Genomic DNA, 14,342 nt, shown 5'->3' on the forward strand with positions numbered 1-14,342 from the left:
AAGCATATTTGTGTCTCATTGGGAGTGCCTTGCACAAAGATGAAATGCATTTGATGAGCAGAAACAGATTTGAAGCTATTGAGAGTTTAAAGATGACTGTATTACATATACATGAAGATTAGCAGACAAACACAGCATTTGCTGGGTAATTTCAGGACCATTTTGTTGTAGTTGTGATGTTTAAAACCATAGTCAGGACAAGGTTTGTAAGCAGAGGTAATGCTGTAAAGACATAGTATCTTTATGGTAAATCTTGTCTTGCCTGTGTGTGACTTTGACTAGTAAACATGCTTGATAGCTCTCCTTTGATATGTTCTGTGGGCAAAATGGGGGTTGAACCTAAACTGTAGAAAGTAAGTTTATTCATCCTTCCTTTCTTTACTAGATAAAATGCTTTCCTTCCCTGAACACTGGTTATAGGACTTCACAGGTTCTCTACTTACCATTTTTCTAACTCATTCAGGCTGCCTCTTCTGGAGCAACCTGTAGCTCCACTGACTTCAGTGTAGTTTTGCTTAATGTGTGCTAGCATAGGAGATTAGGCCTGTTTTACCTCCTGCTTGATCTTTTCAACTTCACACAGTATTTCAGGGAGAAAACCCTATGGAGGGATTTTCTCATTTGCTACTGTTAACGGCATAAAATAGTCATCTGTCCCTGAATTTGACAGAAGACATAAATTCCCAACTTCATGTTTGGGGAAAAGAAGCTTAATCTACTTTATGACAATTTATGTTCCAAGACCTGGTTTATGTTTAAGCCAAGACTAGGAGAGGTTTGCCAGAGGACAGACTTGTTGGAAATACAGGCAACTTAAAACTCTGCTATACTCTTTTTCCTGAGCAGTGATTTTTTTTTGTTCATTTGTTTTGTGTAGTTTGTAGTGGCACGTTATCAAATGTAAGTCAGAGTTCCTGAAAAGAAAAATCTTATAAATCAGGTGTCTGGCTGATACATCGTGATCACAGTTGTCTTTTGTTTTGGTTACTAATTTACATTTAAAAGCATCAAAAATGGAATAATTTCCTCATACAATTCTGAGTACAGCAGTTGTTGTACTACATTGCACTGTCTGTGACTATGGACAGAATAAAAGTTATCCATGAAAAATACTATCTCTGAAAAGTACTGTTTTAGTGTATTAAAATATAAGATCCCTCAGTGTAGGCTTGTGATAAGTAAGACTGCATTCTTGTGGACATGAAGTTACAAAATGTCAGACCATCTCAGAATGCGTCAGAGATATATAATATCTGTTATCACACATGATAAGACATTACTGTCTTATGTACGTAATTGTAAGAGTCTCTTACTTCAGTATTTAATTTTGATTATCTTTCATATTCAATTATTTCCTAGATTTGAAAATTACGGCATCTATGTTGTGATGTTCTGGGAAATTCTAAGGACCTTGATTCGGATTGCTGTTGTTTTCTTTTTCCTGATACTGGCCTTTGGACTTAGCTTCTTTGTCCTTTTGGGTTCACAGGTTAGTTTCATAACATAGTTAATCTTTTAAGAGTGTAGATATTACCCTTTAATCGAGAATCTCAAAGAGAGATTATTTACAAATTCTGTAGTTTTGCTTTTTTATTGATTTTTTTTTAATTATTATTATTTTTGCAGCAAACATACAGCACGCCTCTGCTTTCTGTAATGAAGACATTTGCAATGATGCTGGGAGACATTAATTACCATGATGCATTCCTTGATCCATTACTAAGCAGTGAATTGCCATATCCATTTCTGAGTTACACAGTTCTCATTATCTTTACCTTACTTATTCCAATCCTTCTTATGAACTTGCTAGTAAGTAAACTACTTATTAATACATAAAAGTAGTTATGCACAGGTTTATACACAGTATTAATATATAGAATAACTTAATGCACATTTGTGACATTAGTTTGTTAATTAACCAATTAGTATTTTCAGTAAGTTATTTAAGAGTTGCCTTTCTTTTGGCTCATTTTTCTTCCTCTTTACTATTCTAAGTATTTTTCCATAGTTAACTGTTGCAGAGTTAATCTTGTATATCTTTAGGGAATAATTGTGACAGAATTTGTTCAGTTGCAAGGGAAAGCATGCAAGAAAGTCTTCACTGCTTCCTGTGTCCATCTCTAGAGTAGATAAGAACATGGACCTCTTCCTCTCTGTCAGAGAGGGGAAAAAGATTGTTTTAGGTTAATGGAAAGGTGCACAAAAAGCAGAAGAAAGCATTTTTATTCTTTCCTGAGGCACAGTACCTCTGGTGTCTCCTGCATCACTCTGGTTTTGCTCTGTCTCTGGTAGAAACATGAGACCTGAGACTTTACAGGACTCTGGAGAGATTTTGAACCAACATGTTCTAACTTTGTTCTAACTTCATGCCAGAGAAAGATCCACACCTCCTCTGCCCTGATTTCTGTAGGAAAAAAAAAATGCATTGTTAGATTTGAGCTGTCATATTTTGTTGTGAGACCCTGATAGAAACAATTGGGGAACCATGACTTTGAGAGGTACTTAATCCTGTCCCACCATCTAGACATAGCCTCACTTCTTTAACAGTTCACTGTATTTTATCATCAGACCCTAGCACTGACAGAGACAAAAAAGCAAAGATCCAGATCTTGGTTGTACAGACTGTCTGCATCTGTCAGAAAATTTTAACAATTTTCTTTTGTTAAAAACAAAGAAATGAGACTGAAGAAAAAAACATCAAAAAACTCAGTAACAGAGAAAAAGAGAAAAATAAATAACTCATCCTCAGCCACATTCCACTGAACAGCAATTTTGGTAGTTTTGGTACAGTTTTTATATGAGGTAGGCAATGGAAACCAAACAGTTCAGGTTTCTTAGGATCTGTAGTGTTGCCCTACTATTATTCCTTCTGAGGTCAACATGTTACTCTTAACGTAACAGTAGAAATAAAGAACCACAAAGAACGGATGTTATTTTTGACAATTGTTTAAGGTAGCTCTTTAGACAGATAGATAGTTGTCATTAAAAAAACTTACTAGGTTTCTTGATACAGATTTTTCAAATATGCAAGGAAGAGAGATGTTTTCAGATTTGAGTAAAACAAAACTTACTTAACTTGAGTCATTTTGAATTCAAATATGAATAAGAAACACAATTAAAACCATAGACTTTGAAAAAAATAGTGTAATATTTCTTTGATCTTATTACGCGTTTTTAGATTGGTTTGGCTGTTGGGGACATAGCTGAAGTGCAAAAGTATGCGGCACTCAAAAGGATTGCAATGCAGGTAAGTAGCATACCATAGGAACAACAACTATAGGAAGTAGATATCATTGTTTGAACGCCATCCAGATAATTAGCTTATTTAGTGTTAACGTCATAACCTACTTAATGTTGTTCTTAGCATCTCTGTAGAGCGGACTGGCAAACATGGACTTCCTATTCCAAATTTCATTTTCACTCATATGATTCACTTAAAGGAATTGTTTTTAATAAGCAAGTGTATTTTTAAGGAACCTGTATACTTTGGAAAACTATGTGTATCTTAGATATTTTCAAATTAGCTTTTGTAAATGTAGTGCTTATGACTTACATACTGGGATTAGGGCTAGTTACATTACTGCGTAGAGTTTTCATTTTAAGTAACTGTAAATCTGCAGTATAGTTCTGACAAGTTTCTTTTTCCCTCTGAATTGTATATCAGACTTGACTTTCACAACTGGAAGTACACAAAATATACAGCTATTAAATAAAAAATAAAGACTACTTCTCATTAACATTGCTTGAGAAAGTATCTGTCCTTTCTACTATCTTAAAGTTCTGCTTCAAGTCTGTGTTGTGGGAAGAACTGACCATTTGTAAAATTGATGCGTATGTTTCCTGATGGCTCTGCTTTTTCTAGGAAGTTTCAGTGCCTACCTAGTCCTTGAGCAGAAGGAAGAGATCTATGCAGAGACAGAATGCCCAAGGCCAACAGTGACTCAGAAATAACTTCTCTTGGTTGATAGTCACATAATTTAAAATTGTGTGTTGAACTGGCTTAGTTTAAGCATATTTAAAGGATTCTCTTTTAGCATAAAACTGCATCCCAAGAAGTACCTCTTTTGCTAGGGATACAAATGACTAAAGCAGAGGTATAAGGTCAGTTCTTGAAGCAGTTAATGGTTTTTTACCTGTTGAGGTGTTCCTCGGCCAAAAGAATGTTCAGAAGACATTGGATCTTGCAACATCAGACTGTACTATAAAATCTTCACTAAGTATGAGACCTTTTATAGGTTTACAGGATTATGGTTGTCTAAAGTAGGCTTGTACTTTGTATCTTGTTGTTTTGAAGTAATAGATACATCTTTTCAGTATTTCTTTGGCAATTTGGGAATGGAAAGGTAGCATCACCTCAGAAGGCACTCATAGAATACGCTTGTTCTGCTTGTGAGAAGACTTCTCACAGGCTTTCTGTAATCTCTGCAGGCTCTCCCATAACCTAGTGAAAGGACATAGCACAAGTAAAGATAGAATGATCACTCACTTTCTCGTTATTAATTGATTTCAAATTCTGTGGATGTGGTAATGGTATGGACTGAACATTTCTGCCTGTAATTCTATACTGCACCCTATAGTATGCTAAACAGATACTCAAGCCATTATATAAGAGCTATCTCATTTTTGAATCCGTTTAGTTATAAGAGTACATATTTATGTGGAATAATTGTCCCTGCTAAGACACTCCTTACTGTTGTGATAGGAGAATGTCTCATGTCTGAGCTGGATGTTTCAAATATTATACCATGGTTTGCAGAGTAGATACCCTCTGAAAAATCTAGCAATAGATTTTTGAATGTAGTGACATGATGGTTATTTTCACATGATAATACGTTTTTATCCAAAGAGAATATATTGCACTCTAAATGGAAAATATGTTTAGGTCAATCTTCACACAAACTTAGAGAAGAAGCTACCGTTTTGGTTCTTAAGTCGAGTGGACCAGGAATCAATCACTGTATATCCAAACAGGCCAAGATACTGTGGATTTATGGTAAGGAAATCTTAAACTGAGGAATTCTTACTAAAATGTAATATGATAGACTTACGTTTTGTACGTGCTCAGATTGCTAGGAATATTGTGTTAGTCAAAATCAATCATAAACTGACATCAGTGGAAGTGTGATAAAACTAGCCTCTGTGAAAATGATATATCAGTTTCAGTGCAGCATGATTTATTCAAATATATTTAATGTGTGAGAGTTTTCAGTGATCTGTTCTTTTATTAGGAGGCATTTTTTCTGTGTTTTTTTTTTTTTCATTTCAACTCTTATTGGTAGACTGAATTTTCAGATTAAACACATTTTGCAAAGGAAGTCTTTAATATAATAAAAATAATTTTATAACAGAAACTATTCCCAATTATAACACTGAATTGGAGACTGTTACCACTCACCTATCTGGAATTTTTAATCTATTGTCAAACTATAATATCTGATTTCAATTTAGTTCACCATGTTTTATTTAGAGTGTGTTCCAGTATTGCTTTGGCTGTGAAGACTCTACCACAGATGCACAGAGTACGGATACAAGTTTAGAATTGGAAGTTCTGAAGCAGAAATACAGGTATTCATGGTGTAATTTTATTACTGTGCTAATAAGAAGAGCCAATATTGCAAAGATACTCTTATTTAACAGTGTTGTAAGACTCCATGTTGCACATAAAAAGTAAAATTAAATGTACTAGTAGCCCTTAAATAAGGAAATAAGGCCCATCACTACAGTAATTTGATATTCTGTCATGTATTTTGAAATAATAATGTGGTTTTTATCCCAAGGCAGAAAAAGAGCATGGGCTTATTTGCTCATTAAAGTGAATTAAACTAAATGAGAAAAGGCACTTTTATTTTAGAATTAGAAATTTTCACATGGAGCTGTTCAAGACTTATTTTAAACTTACAGTTAATGTAATTCTAATTGGTGTGCAGATACACACAAACTGTGTCTCAAAGTGGTCAGATGGGGAAATCTACTTCAGACTGATTTACCAAAAATGGACTGCTGGCCTGACAGACAAATCATCCGTTTCCCAAAGCCTTGGAAGGAATTATCTGTAATTTTTTTCCTTACTCATCAGTATATCCATAGGAATAGTTTCAGAAGTATTTTCTTATATTGCCAGTATATTTGAATTGTTGGAGTTCAAAACGGAAGCTAGTGATAGTCAGGCCCGGGTGTATACTTTTTTTTTTTTTTTTTTTTTTTTTTTTTTTTTTTTGCTTTGTATGAATGCTAGCTAGTGACTGGAATATTTTAATTCTTATACTATTCACATGTTTTAAAATATATTTACATGTTCGTTAACTACATAAGATTAAACTATGCTTTATAGAGAACCTTTGGAATAGTTATCAGTGTTCTCACACTGCAGTTTTGTGAGATGAGACATTCTGAAAAGTAGATTTTGAGAAAGCCCTGTTAGTAATTTCCTGAAGGCAGTTGCTAGAGACATTTCGTATTTCTTTAATCGTTTCTTAAAAGATAACAAAACAAGTCTATGTATTGTCTTCTGTAGGCTTGATGGTAACTCTATTTATTTGAATTGCAAATATTCTCCGAAGAATATTCTTTATTAGAATAAAAGTGAAACTGTTGACCGTCAGGTGTTTTGCACCTGTAGTTTTAATGACTAAAGTATCATTTGAAAAAAAATGACAAAACCTGCTATATGCATTTTTTTTGTTTGTTTTAGGCTCAAAGATATTTCAACACTTTTGGAAAAGCAGCACGACCTCATTAAACTGATCATACAAAAAATGGAGATAGTGTCAGAGGCTGAGGATGAAGACAGCAATGATTTATTTCAGCACAAGTTTAGGAAAAGGCAGTTAGAACACAAGAACAGTAAATGGGATACAGTATTAAAAGCTGTTAAAACAAATGTGCCTAACCCAAGCACAGAAAAGAACAATAGCTTCTTCTAGACCGGGGTATAACATCATGTTGCATTATTGTTTTGTTTTGTTTTGTTTTAGAGTCACTTCTCCTAATGTCTGTGTGTATGTTAATGTGATACATCATGTGTTCAAGTATAGAAATAGGACCTCATCCAAAAAAAGGATATAGATGTCCAAATCAGTTTTTAAGCAGACTGAGGATGCCTGCATCCAAAACTGTGATCCTAAAAATGGCTGCCTAATCATGAAAGTGCCTAACTGACCAAATGCCAGCCTTGGTGTCCTGACAGTTCCCTAGGCATCTGTCTAAATCTGTTCTGGATTTGGCCCTAACACTTTTAGTTACGTATTTAATTACATTGTTTTCTGTTACAAATATTTTTATCAGAAATTTAAACTCTAATTCATCTAGTATCCTGACCTTTGAGAGAGCCAGTAGGTTTTATATAGTGTTAAGAAAAAGTGAGAAACTAAGTTGACAGGCTGCTTTGGGAGTTTTGCTGAGTAAGGACTGCAGGATCAGGCCTGAAAGGTAGGAAATAAATAAAAGCTTTTGAAAATACAGTGTTAATGGAAGGACCATTTTCTACTGTAGATAACTATATGCAGTTCCTGGAGAGATTGTTTAGACTAGCATGCATATAGCAGCAGTGATAGAATGACATGCTAATGTTAAATCATTTACAGCTTTCTCTTACTTATACTGCTGCTGTGTTTTTGGCCTCCCTAATGTCTTAAGAACTACCTTGCTGCTTTAATCTACGCTTTGTTTCTGTTAGTTATTTATTGGATATTCAGTGCATTATGTAATATACAGTGATATATGAAATGTAGAAATATGAGTTAAACAGTGTTTAAGTACCTGAGTATATTTGTTTTAAAAATAGTACTAATAAAATAATTATGACTATATGTGATTGTAATGTTCTGTGGTCTGCCTTTGAATTCAGATTTTATCTTTACGCATTTAATATACTTTAATTCTTCATGTAAAGAACAGCTATGATTCTTGTTTATTTAAAAGTAGAGTTATTCACACAACACAGAACCTGTCCAGTCTTCACAAAACACGGGAAGATGCGCTGTTGATTTGTGAGACTACTTGTACTTTAAAATTGCTGTGAAAGATGTTGTGTTCAGTAGGGAAAGTGCTGTGTCATTCGATTGCTTTATCTCAGCTTCGAATTTTTTAATCCTTTTTTAAAATTTAAAATAATTGCCTGGTAAAATAAGGATAGAAGAAAAAGCAGATTATGATTAGCTTTTTATATATATATATATATATTATATATATACTTATGTATGTAAAATGTATATAGTACTGCACATATTAAGGTCAATAGCTGTTTAATATCTGTTGTCAGAGGCATGTGTTGAGATTCAGGAAGTCTTTGGAGTTTGTTTCTCTTCACTAACATGATTCATCAATAGCTTTGAATTCTGTTACATAAATCTACATCAATTATGATTGAAGAGGTTTGCTGTTAAATCTGAAGTTCTATCCTGGTTTCACTGCCAAAAAAATGAATAGGCATTCTGCATTAAAATGTGACTGGATAAAATTAGCCTTGAATAGGCTAAGGCTGAAAGTAAGTATTTGGCTGCTCCGTGCAGGCAGTAAGGTGGGACATGGAAATTAGTGTTACTGTATGACTGTGTCCAAGGATGTATCTAGAGAGCCCCACAGTCTTCCTCCTGAAGTCTGCCTCCTAACCACCTTCTGACTGCACTGTTGAGGTCAGGGGTATCCCATCCTTCTCATGCCCAAGTGGAAAGAAATAAGAAATCCAGTGGATAGATAGTGAAGCATAACAATGTGCTCCAGTGTTTTCTGGACAATTGGAGAATGAAAAACTGTTGTATAAAGCATGCTGTGGCTGCGTTGCAGTCTGTGGAGGAAGCAGCTGTGTACTGCAGGTCAAAGTTAAGTCTCATATCGTATGAGTGAATTGAAGAGCAAGATGGTAAGTGAAGTTAGAATGAAGAAAGTAAAATCTGGACTACTGTTCAGATTAGTGAAGAAGTAATTACTGAAGAACTACTTGAAGTACAATCTGAATTATCAGATGTCATCTAAATTACGCTGTGGTGTCTAAACTCAAAATATGTTTATGTGAAGAAGCTACTCAGGTTTTCTGCATGTCTGCAGCTCCCTCTGTCAGTAGAAATAGGGATGCCCAGGGTCTCAAGGCCAAATTTGAAAAATGCAAGTCTTAATTCTTAAAGCTAGGAAATTCATTTGAAATTCCTGACAATCTGTACAATTAACACTAGATGGCAGTGAATGATAACATTTTTGATAAGTAAATTGAGCCTTAAATGCATAGCTTTAAGTGAACAGGAACAACAGAATGGTTACAACTGAAGCAAACTTGTCATCATTTGCAGTTTTAAAGTTTGAGCTTCTCAGGCCTCTTTAAGCAGAACTCAGAGGCATATATACATAACAGCCTCTTGAGATAGGGACTTAGCACTTTCTGAACTTTAAGTTAAAAAAATGAGAAATATTTTCTGTTTTCTTAAGCTTAGCTGCTTTCATTATTTTAGCAGCTTCAGTATGGTGGAAGGTATGGATGAGAATATCCATTCTTCCCACATACACATCCAAAGCTAACCAGAAAGCCACTGGCATAGTCTAGCTGCATTTGTTGGTAAGCAAATTATCAGATCTCCAAGTAGTTTGGTTATATTTTATTTTATTTACTATGGCTTCACTGTATCAAGTTCACAGCCTGTTAAAATTTACAGCAACTGCTCTTCTACAAATCAGAGTGACCATACAGCTTGGAAATCCGTTGTGGTTCTGAATCCTTAAATTGGCTCATGATTAGGAAACAAATATACATCGTGGCATATAGAAGTGATTTTGATAATGCAAACTTTTCGGACCTAATAAACTCCACAGGGTGTCACAATATTATTTTAAAAGGTGAACATATCCATTTAATTGATTAAATAATTTACACTTTTAGTAACAACCATTATTTAAGTTGATCTGTAGCATTTTTAAGTGTCTAAGTTTTAGGAAAAATTGCCAAATATACTTTGTTTATTTGGGTACTTTGCGCACAAATAGCTGGTTGAATAGGCATTAAGATCTGTCAGTGCATTGTTTGAGGTAGTTTCTCCTGGTTTTGGTACGTGCTTGCAGGCTGCCAGAGCCATCAGGACAGGAGGGCAGAAAAATCGTTTCTGTTCTGATGACAGTAGGGCTATATAAACCAAGGATAGTGGAAAGGTTTATAGTAGTTGGCTTATTCAGGCTCTCTGTTAATTCAGTCATCTTTGGGTGCAAGCAGAGCAGAACCAAAATAGTTGTCCTTTGTATAATCTAACACTATTGGAACAAATACAGAGCAAACAAGCAAAACACAGTCCTTTTTTGGCTTTCATTTTGTCTCTAAAGAAGTACTCAGCCTTGTATTCTCCTTACTCTATTGTGTAGTGCCATTTTCTTGTAACATTCTGCAAATGAGGCTTTTTAAGAGTGTTTCAAAGCAAAATGTAGCCCTTTCTGAGCTCCAGACAGTACCTGATACATGGAATACTGATTTACAGATGAGTAGAGGAACAGAAGAGTAAAGAAGGAAAAAATCCTGAAATCAGCCAGTAAAGATTTAAAACCTCAGTGGCTACATGTAGTAAGGAAGAATCTCTGTGAACAAAGTGATGGTCATCCTAACTGTTTGGTTTCTGTTTTGTAAGATGAAAAGCTCATAGGCAAAGTGCACAGTTAGAGAAAGAACAGAAGGTGAGCGAGTGTTCATAATCCTTGCTGCCAATCCAAGAAAAGAAACCAGGACCAACGTTTTCTTTTAGATTAATGCCCTTTTACACCACGCTGCCCATGTAAACAATTATTCAGGCGGCAACATGGAATACATCAATTATAAGACCTCTTTATGTCAATAGACTGATAAGAAGGGGTCTTAATGGGAATGAAGTCAGTGTTACCTATAACGAATGGAGGAGAGGAATGTAGCAAACATCACTCTGTAAAGTTGCTGAAAGCTGGAGAGTATTTTTGAGATTTCATTTTGAAATGAATGAGAAACAAAAGATGGCAAAAGATACAAAAAAATCATTGATTCTTAGAAGTGGCATTTTCAGAGCAGTACAAAGATACTTCAACTAGGTGGTGCCAAGCTATAAATCAGCACTAACCCATGAAGTGGAAGAGTGCCCCCTCTGGTTCTAGGGTTGGTCTGTGAACAGGCAACTCAAGCATGTCTGAACCCATTACATAAACATGTTGGTGTCCTTGTAGTGTAGAAAGAAAAAAATCAGTAAATCCAGCAAAGACAGTGTCACAGTAATCAAGGGGGGAGATGCTTTAGATGGTTGAACAAGGAGCTCAAGTCGGGAGAAATCTCAGCAAAGAAAGGAAATCAAGAAGGCAAGTAACATACATAATGGAAAGTAACACATTTTAGGTTTATGGTTGGGAATCACAGCTTCAAAAGCAGGGCAAAGCTTTTCATTTCAGAAATGAGTAATAGCTACTCATTTTGTTAATATTCATAATTGTTAATAGTATTTATTCAACCAGAGAGGTGATTGCAGTCCAAAATCAGTCAGTAGCAGGAAGCTGAGGACTGAGAAGAACAGAAAGTTTAAATGGCTTGCTAACCTGGAAAGGGAGAGAACCAGGGAGTGACCCATGCGTTAGTATAACCACTCTAAAAAGGACTGAAAGCCCCAAGACTTCATTAACCCAGTCTGGGTATGCCAGTGGTCTTCAAAGAAATGTCAAATTCAGCTGCATTCAACCATATGAAATCGAGAACAAGGAGAATTAGTATTATCTGAACTTCTAAAAATAGAAAGCATGTTTCTCATCTCAGTCTTAATGATAATTCCTGGATCTAACAATGCCCACTGGAAAAATTCAGGAAAGAAGGATGGACATGGTGCTGAGATAGGTTGGCATAATGGACTTCAGAATAATTTCTCATCACTTGAGTGGATACACTTTCTGCAGATTTGAATTTTAACATTTACAAGCATACTTTCTCAGTGTGTATGAGAATTACGGTTGTAGTAAATGAGTGAAAATAGAAGTTATCATTGGAATTGTTACTGTGTGATGAGGGAGGGAGCTTGTGCATTTCAAAGGATTTGATCTACCTCATTTCAGCTTGAAGGTTGTGTCCACATCTGTTTATGAAGAATTGAAGTATGGCAGCTTCACTACTGAGGTAAAGGGGTCCTCAGAGCAAGGGGTCATGGCATTTTCCTAGTCTGAAATGGTTTGTATAAAAAGTAGGTAGAGGGAGAGTGAAGGAAACAGTTTGCATTAGTAAAAAAATAGGTGCCGGTGTTTAACAGTCAAAGGGCTATTTCAGGTATTTTAATGAACTGTAACTTTTGCTGTGGTTTGTGTTTTGGGGACTTTCTGGTTAGAAAATGTAAATTTACTTTAACTCTTGATTCCCTGATTTTCCACTTTGGGGTGTATATGACAATTACATCCCAGAGAATATACGATTTTTCACCTGAGTTGCGGGTTTTTTTTTTTTTTTCTGTGTGTACTGTTTAAAAAAAGATTTATTGATGTCCTTCAAGGTGCTGCTTGCATTCCCCAACTCTGCAGTCATTGGAAAAGTCACTATACTCATTGGCAAGGGCTTTAATGCCTTTCATGGGCACTACACATGGTTTGCATTGCAGTCCTCTTGGCCTTGCACCATCTCACTTCTCTGCTTATCCTGTGCATCCCAATTTTTTCTCATCATCCAAGCTCCCTGTCAGGAGGCAGATAGGGATATAAGGTATGGGCTGGTCCTCTTACCTATGAGCCTTCAAACACTGCTTTGACACTCCAGCAGTGATCCCTCAGGACTGTTCATCACTGACTGCTGTCTTTGCCTGCTGCATCTGCTGTGGGAACACCTGTTCCAGCTGCTTTCAGCACCCAGTAGGCCTCTGCTGAGCTACGAGAATAAACACAGTTGAAAAGGCTGGGTAATTTTTTTTAAGTACTCAAACTGCTTGCAAGCAAGGATTACCAACAGGTTTCAAATAAGTCATCAGAGAATAAGAAATTCAAAGTTCATGGGAAAAGATGGAGTTGGACTTAATGTCTTACTACCACTCCACTATGGTAATAAATACAGGAAGGAAGTAACGTTGCTTTTGAAAAATGTCAGCATCTCTCTTCTATGTCACGATGGAAGCAAAGCACCCAATTTTATACCTGGAATCTATATATAAGATTCCTCCTGTAAAAATAAGTTACTAAAGAGATGAGACAGGCTAAGTTTGTTCAAGATGGATCTTACTAGGACTATAATGAAGAGTAACCAAATAAAATACATTTCTTCTGGTCAAAAACATCATTGTTATCCTTCAGCAGAGGCTAATTTCTCACATTTGCTAAGTCACATGAGACTTATCACTTAAAGAAATAAAAGATAAGATGTGGATATGCTGTTCTGTCATCCTAGCAAGCTAAGAATAAAAGTCATTGCTTCCCAAGCTTGCTATCAGGCCAAAGCTGGTTTGATTATCATCATGGTCAGCCTCTGCCGAAAGTAGAGCAGTAGTGAACTGTATCCACTGCTCTCCAGCACATGAGCTGCTAATTGCTGGTATGAAATACAGATTTTGGATACAAAGGAAAATGCATTGAGGACTGAATGTGGCCTTGCCTGTCTACATTTTATTCACAGTAAAGATATATTTTATTTATTGTCAATTTAAGTACTGTGCTAATAGTTAAAGAGTTTTGTCTACTGTCTGGCCAGGAGGTAGTTTTGTCTGGCCTTAGCCACAAGACAGCTTTTCTAAAGCAAGGAAAAGGCAATTACTTACTCTTTGGGAAAAGGATACTTGAGAATCAATAGGTACTGAGGTTATGACTTAAAAGAAATCCATAGTGGACAGTTTGTGTCAAAATGGTCTTGCACAAAATGGATGCCTAAAGGCAAATTTGTTCCCAGAGTGATTCTGCTCTATTCAGCAGAAGTAGCATCCTGATTTGACAGAGTTGCCTAAGGAAGGGATCCTTGCTCTGACCTGTCTAAGCATCCAGCTTACAAGACCTTGCCTCTCTGTTTCATTCACATAAAAAGCAAGCTAGCTTGCTGTCTGGAGGAAGTGGAAGCAGCTTCTTTTAGCTAAACAAAAGTGTAGGTTACTGTAATCATGCTTTTATTTCTGAACATCTGGCTGTAGTAATACACAGCACACAATGTCTTTGTTTTTACTCTAATATACATACATACATACATACATATATATATATATGAAAATAGATGACTGGCATGTTTCATACCTGTGAGAGGGTCAGACCGTATCCTAGGCGACAGTGTGCCCACCCTCCCACCACAAGGGTACAGGTAGCTGGCAGGCAGAGGGTACCTCTCCCCCGTCTCCGGTGAGCTGCACAGGACAGGTTGGAGTCTGGTACTCAGAGAGTCCATCTGGGAGAGAGACCTGCCCGTG

At 36.0% G+C, this 14,342-nt stretch overlaps 1 protein-coding gene across 1 annotated transcript in view; it reads left to right on the forward strand.

The window, feature by feature from the left end:
• The window catches only part of TRPA1 (transient receptor potential cation channel subfamily A member 1), a 36,725-nt gene extending 29,784 nt beyond the window's left edge, over positions 1-6,941 (forward strand). Inside the window, exons 22-27 of the mRNA XM_062568183.1 lie at positions 1,360-1,489; positions 1,627-1,809; positions 3,179-3,247; positions 4,883-4,993; positions 5,468-5,565; positions 6,692-6,941. Coding sequence (XP_062424167.1) covers positions 1,360-1,489; positions 1,627-1,809; positions 3,179-3,247; positions 4,883-4,993; positions 5,468-5,565; positions 6,692-6,923 — 823 coding nt within the window. The 3' untranslated portion in view covers positions 6,924-6,941. The remainder of the gene's footprint in view (positions 1-1,359; positions 1,490-1,626; positions 1,810-3,178; positions 3,248-4,882; positions 4,994-5,467; positions 5,566-6,691) is intronic.
• Positions 6,942-14,342: the final 7,401 nt, after the last annotated feature.

The sequence above is a fragment of the Rhea pennata genome, chromosome 2 (genome assembly GCF_028389875.1).
Source record: "Rhea pennata isolate bPtePen1 chromosome 2, bPtePen1.pri, whole genome shotgun sequence".
NCBI lineage: Eukaryota > Metazoa > Chordata > Aves > Rheiformes > Rheidae > Rhea > Rhea pennata.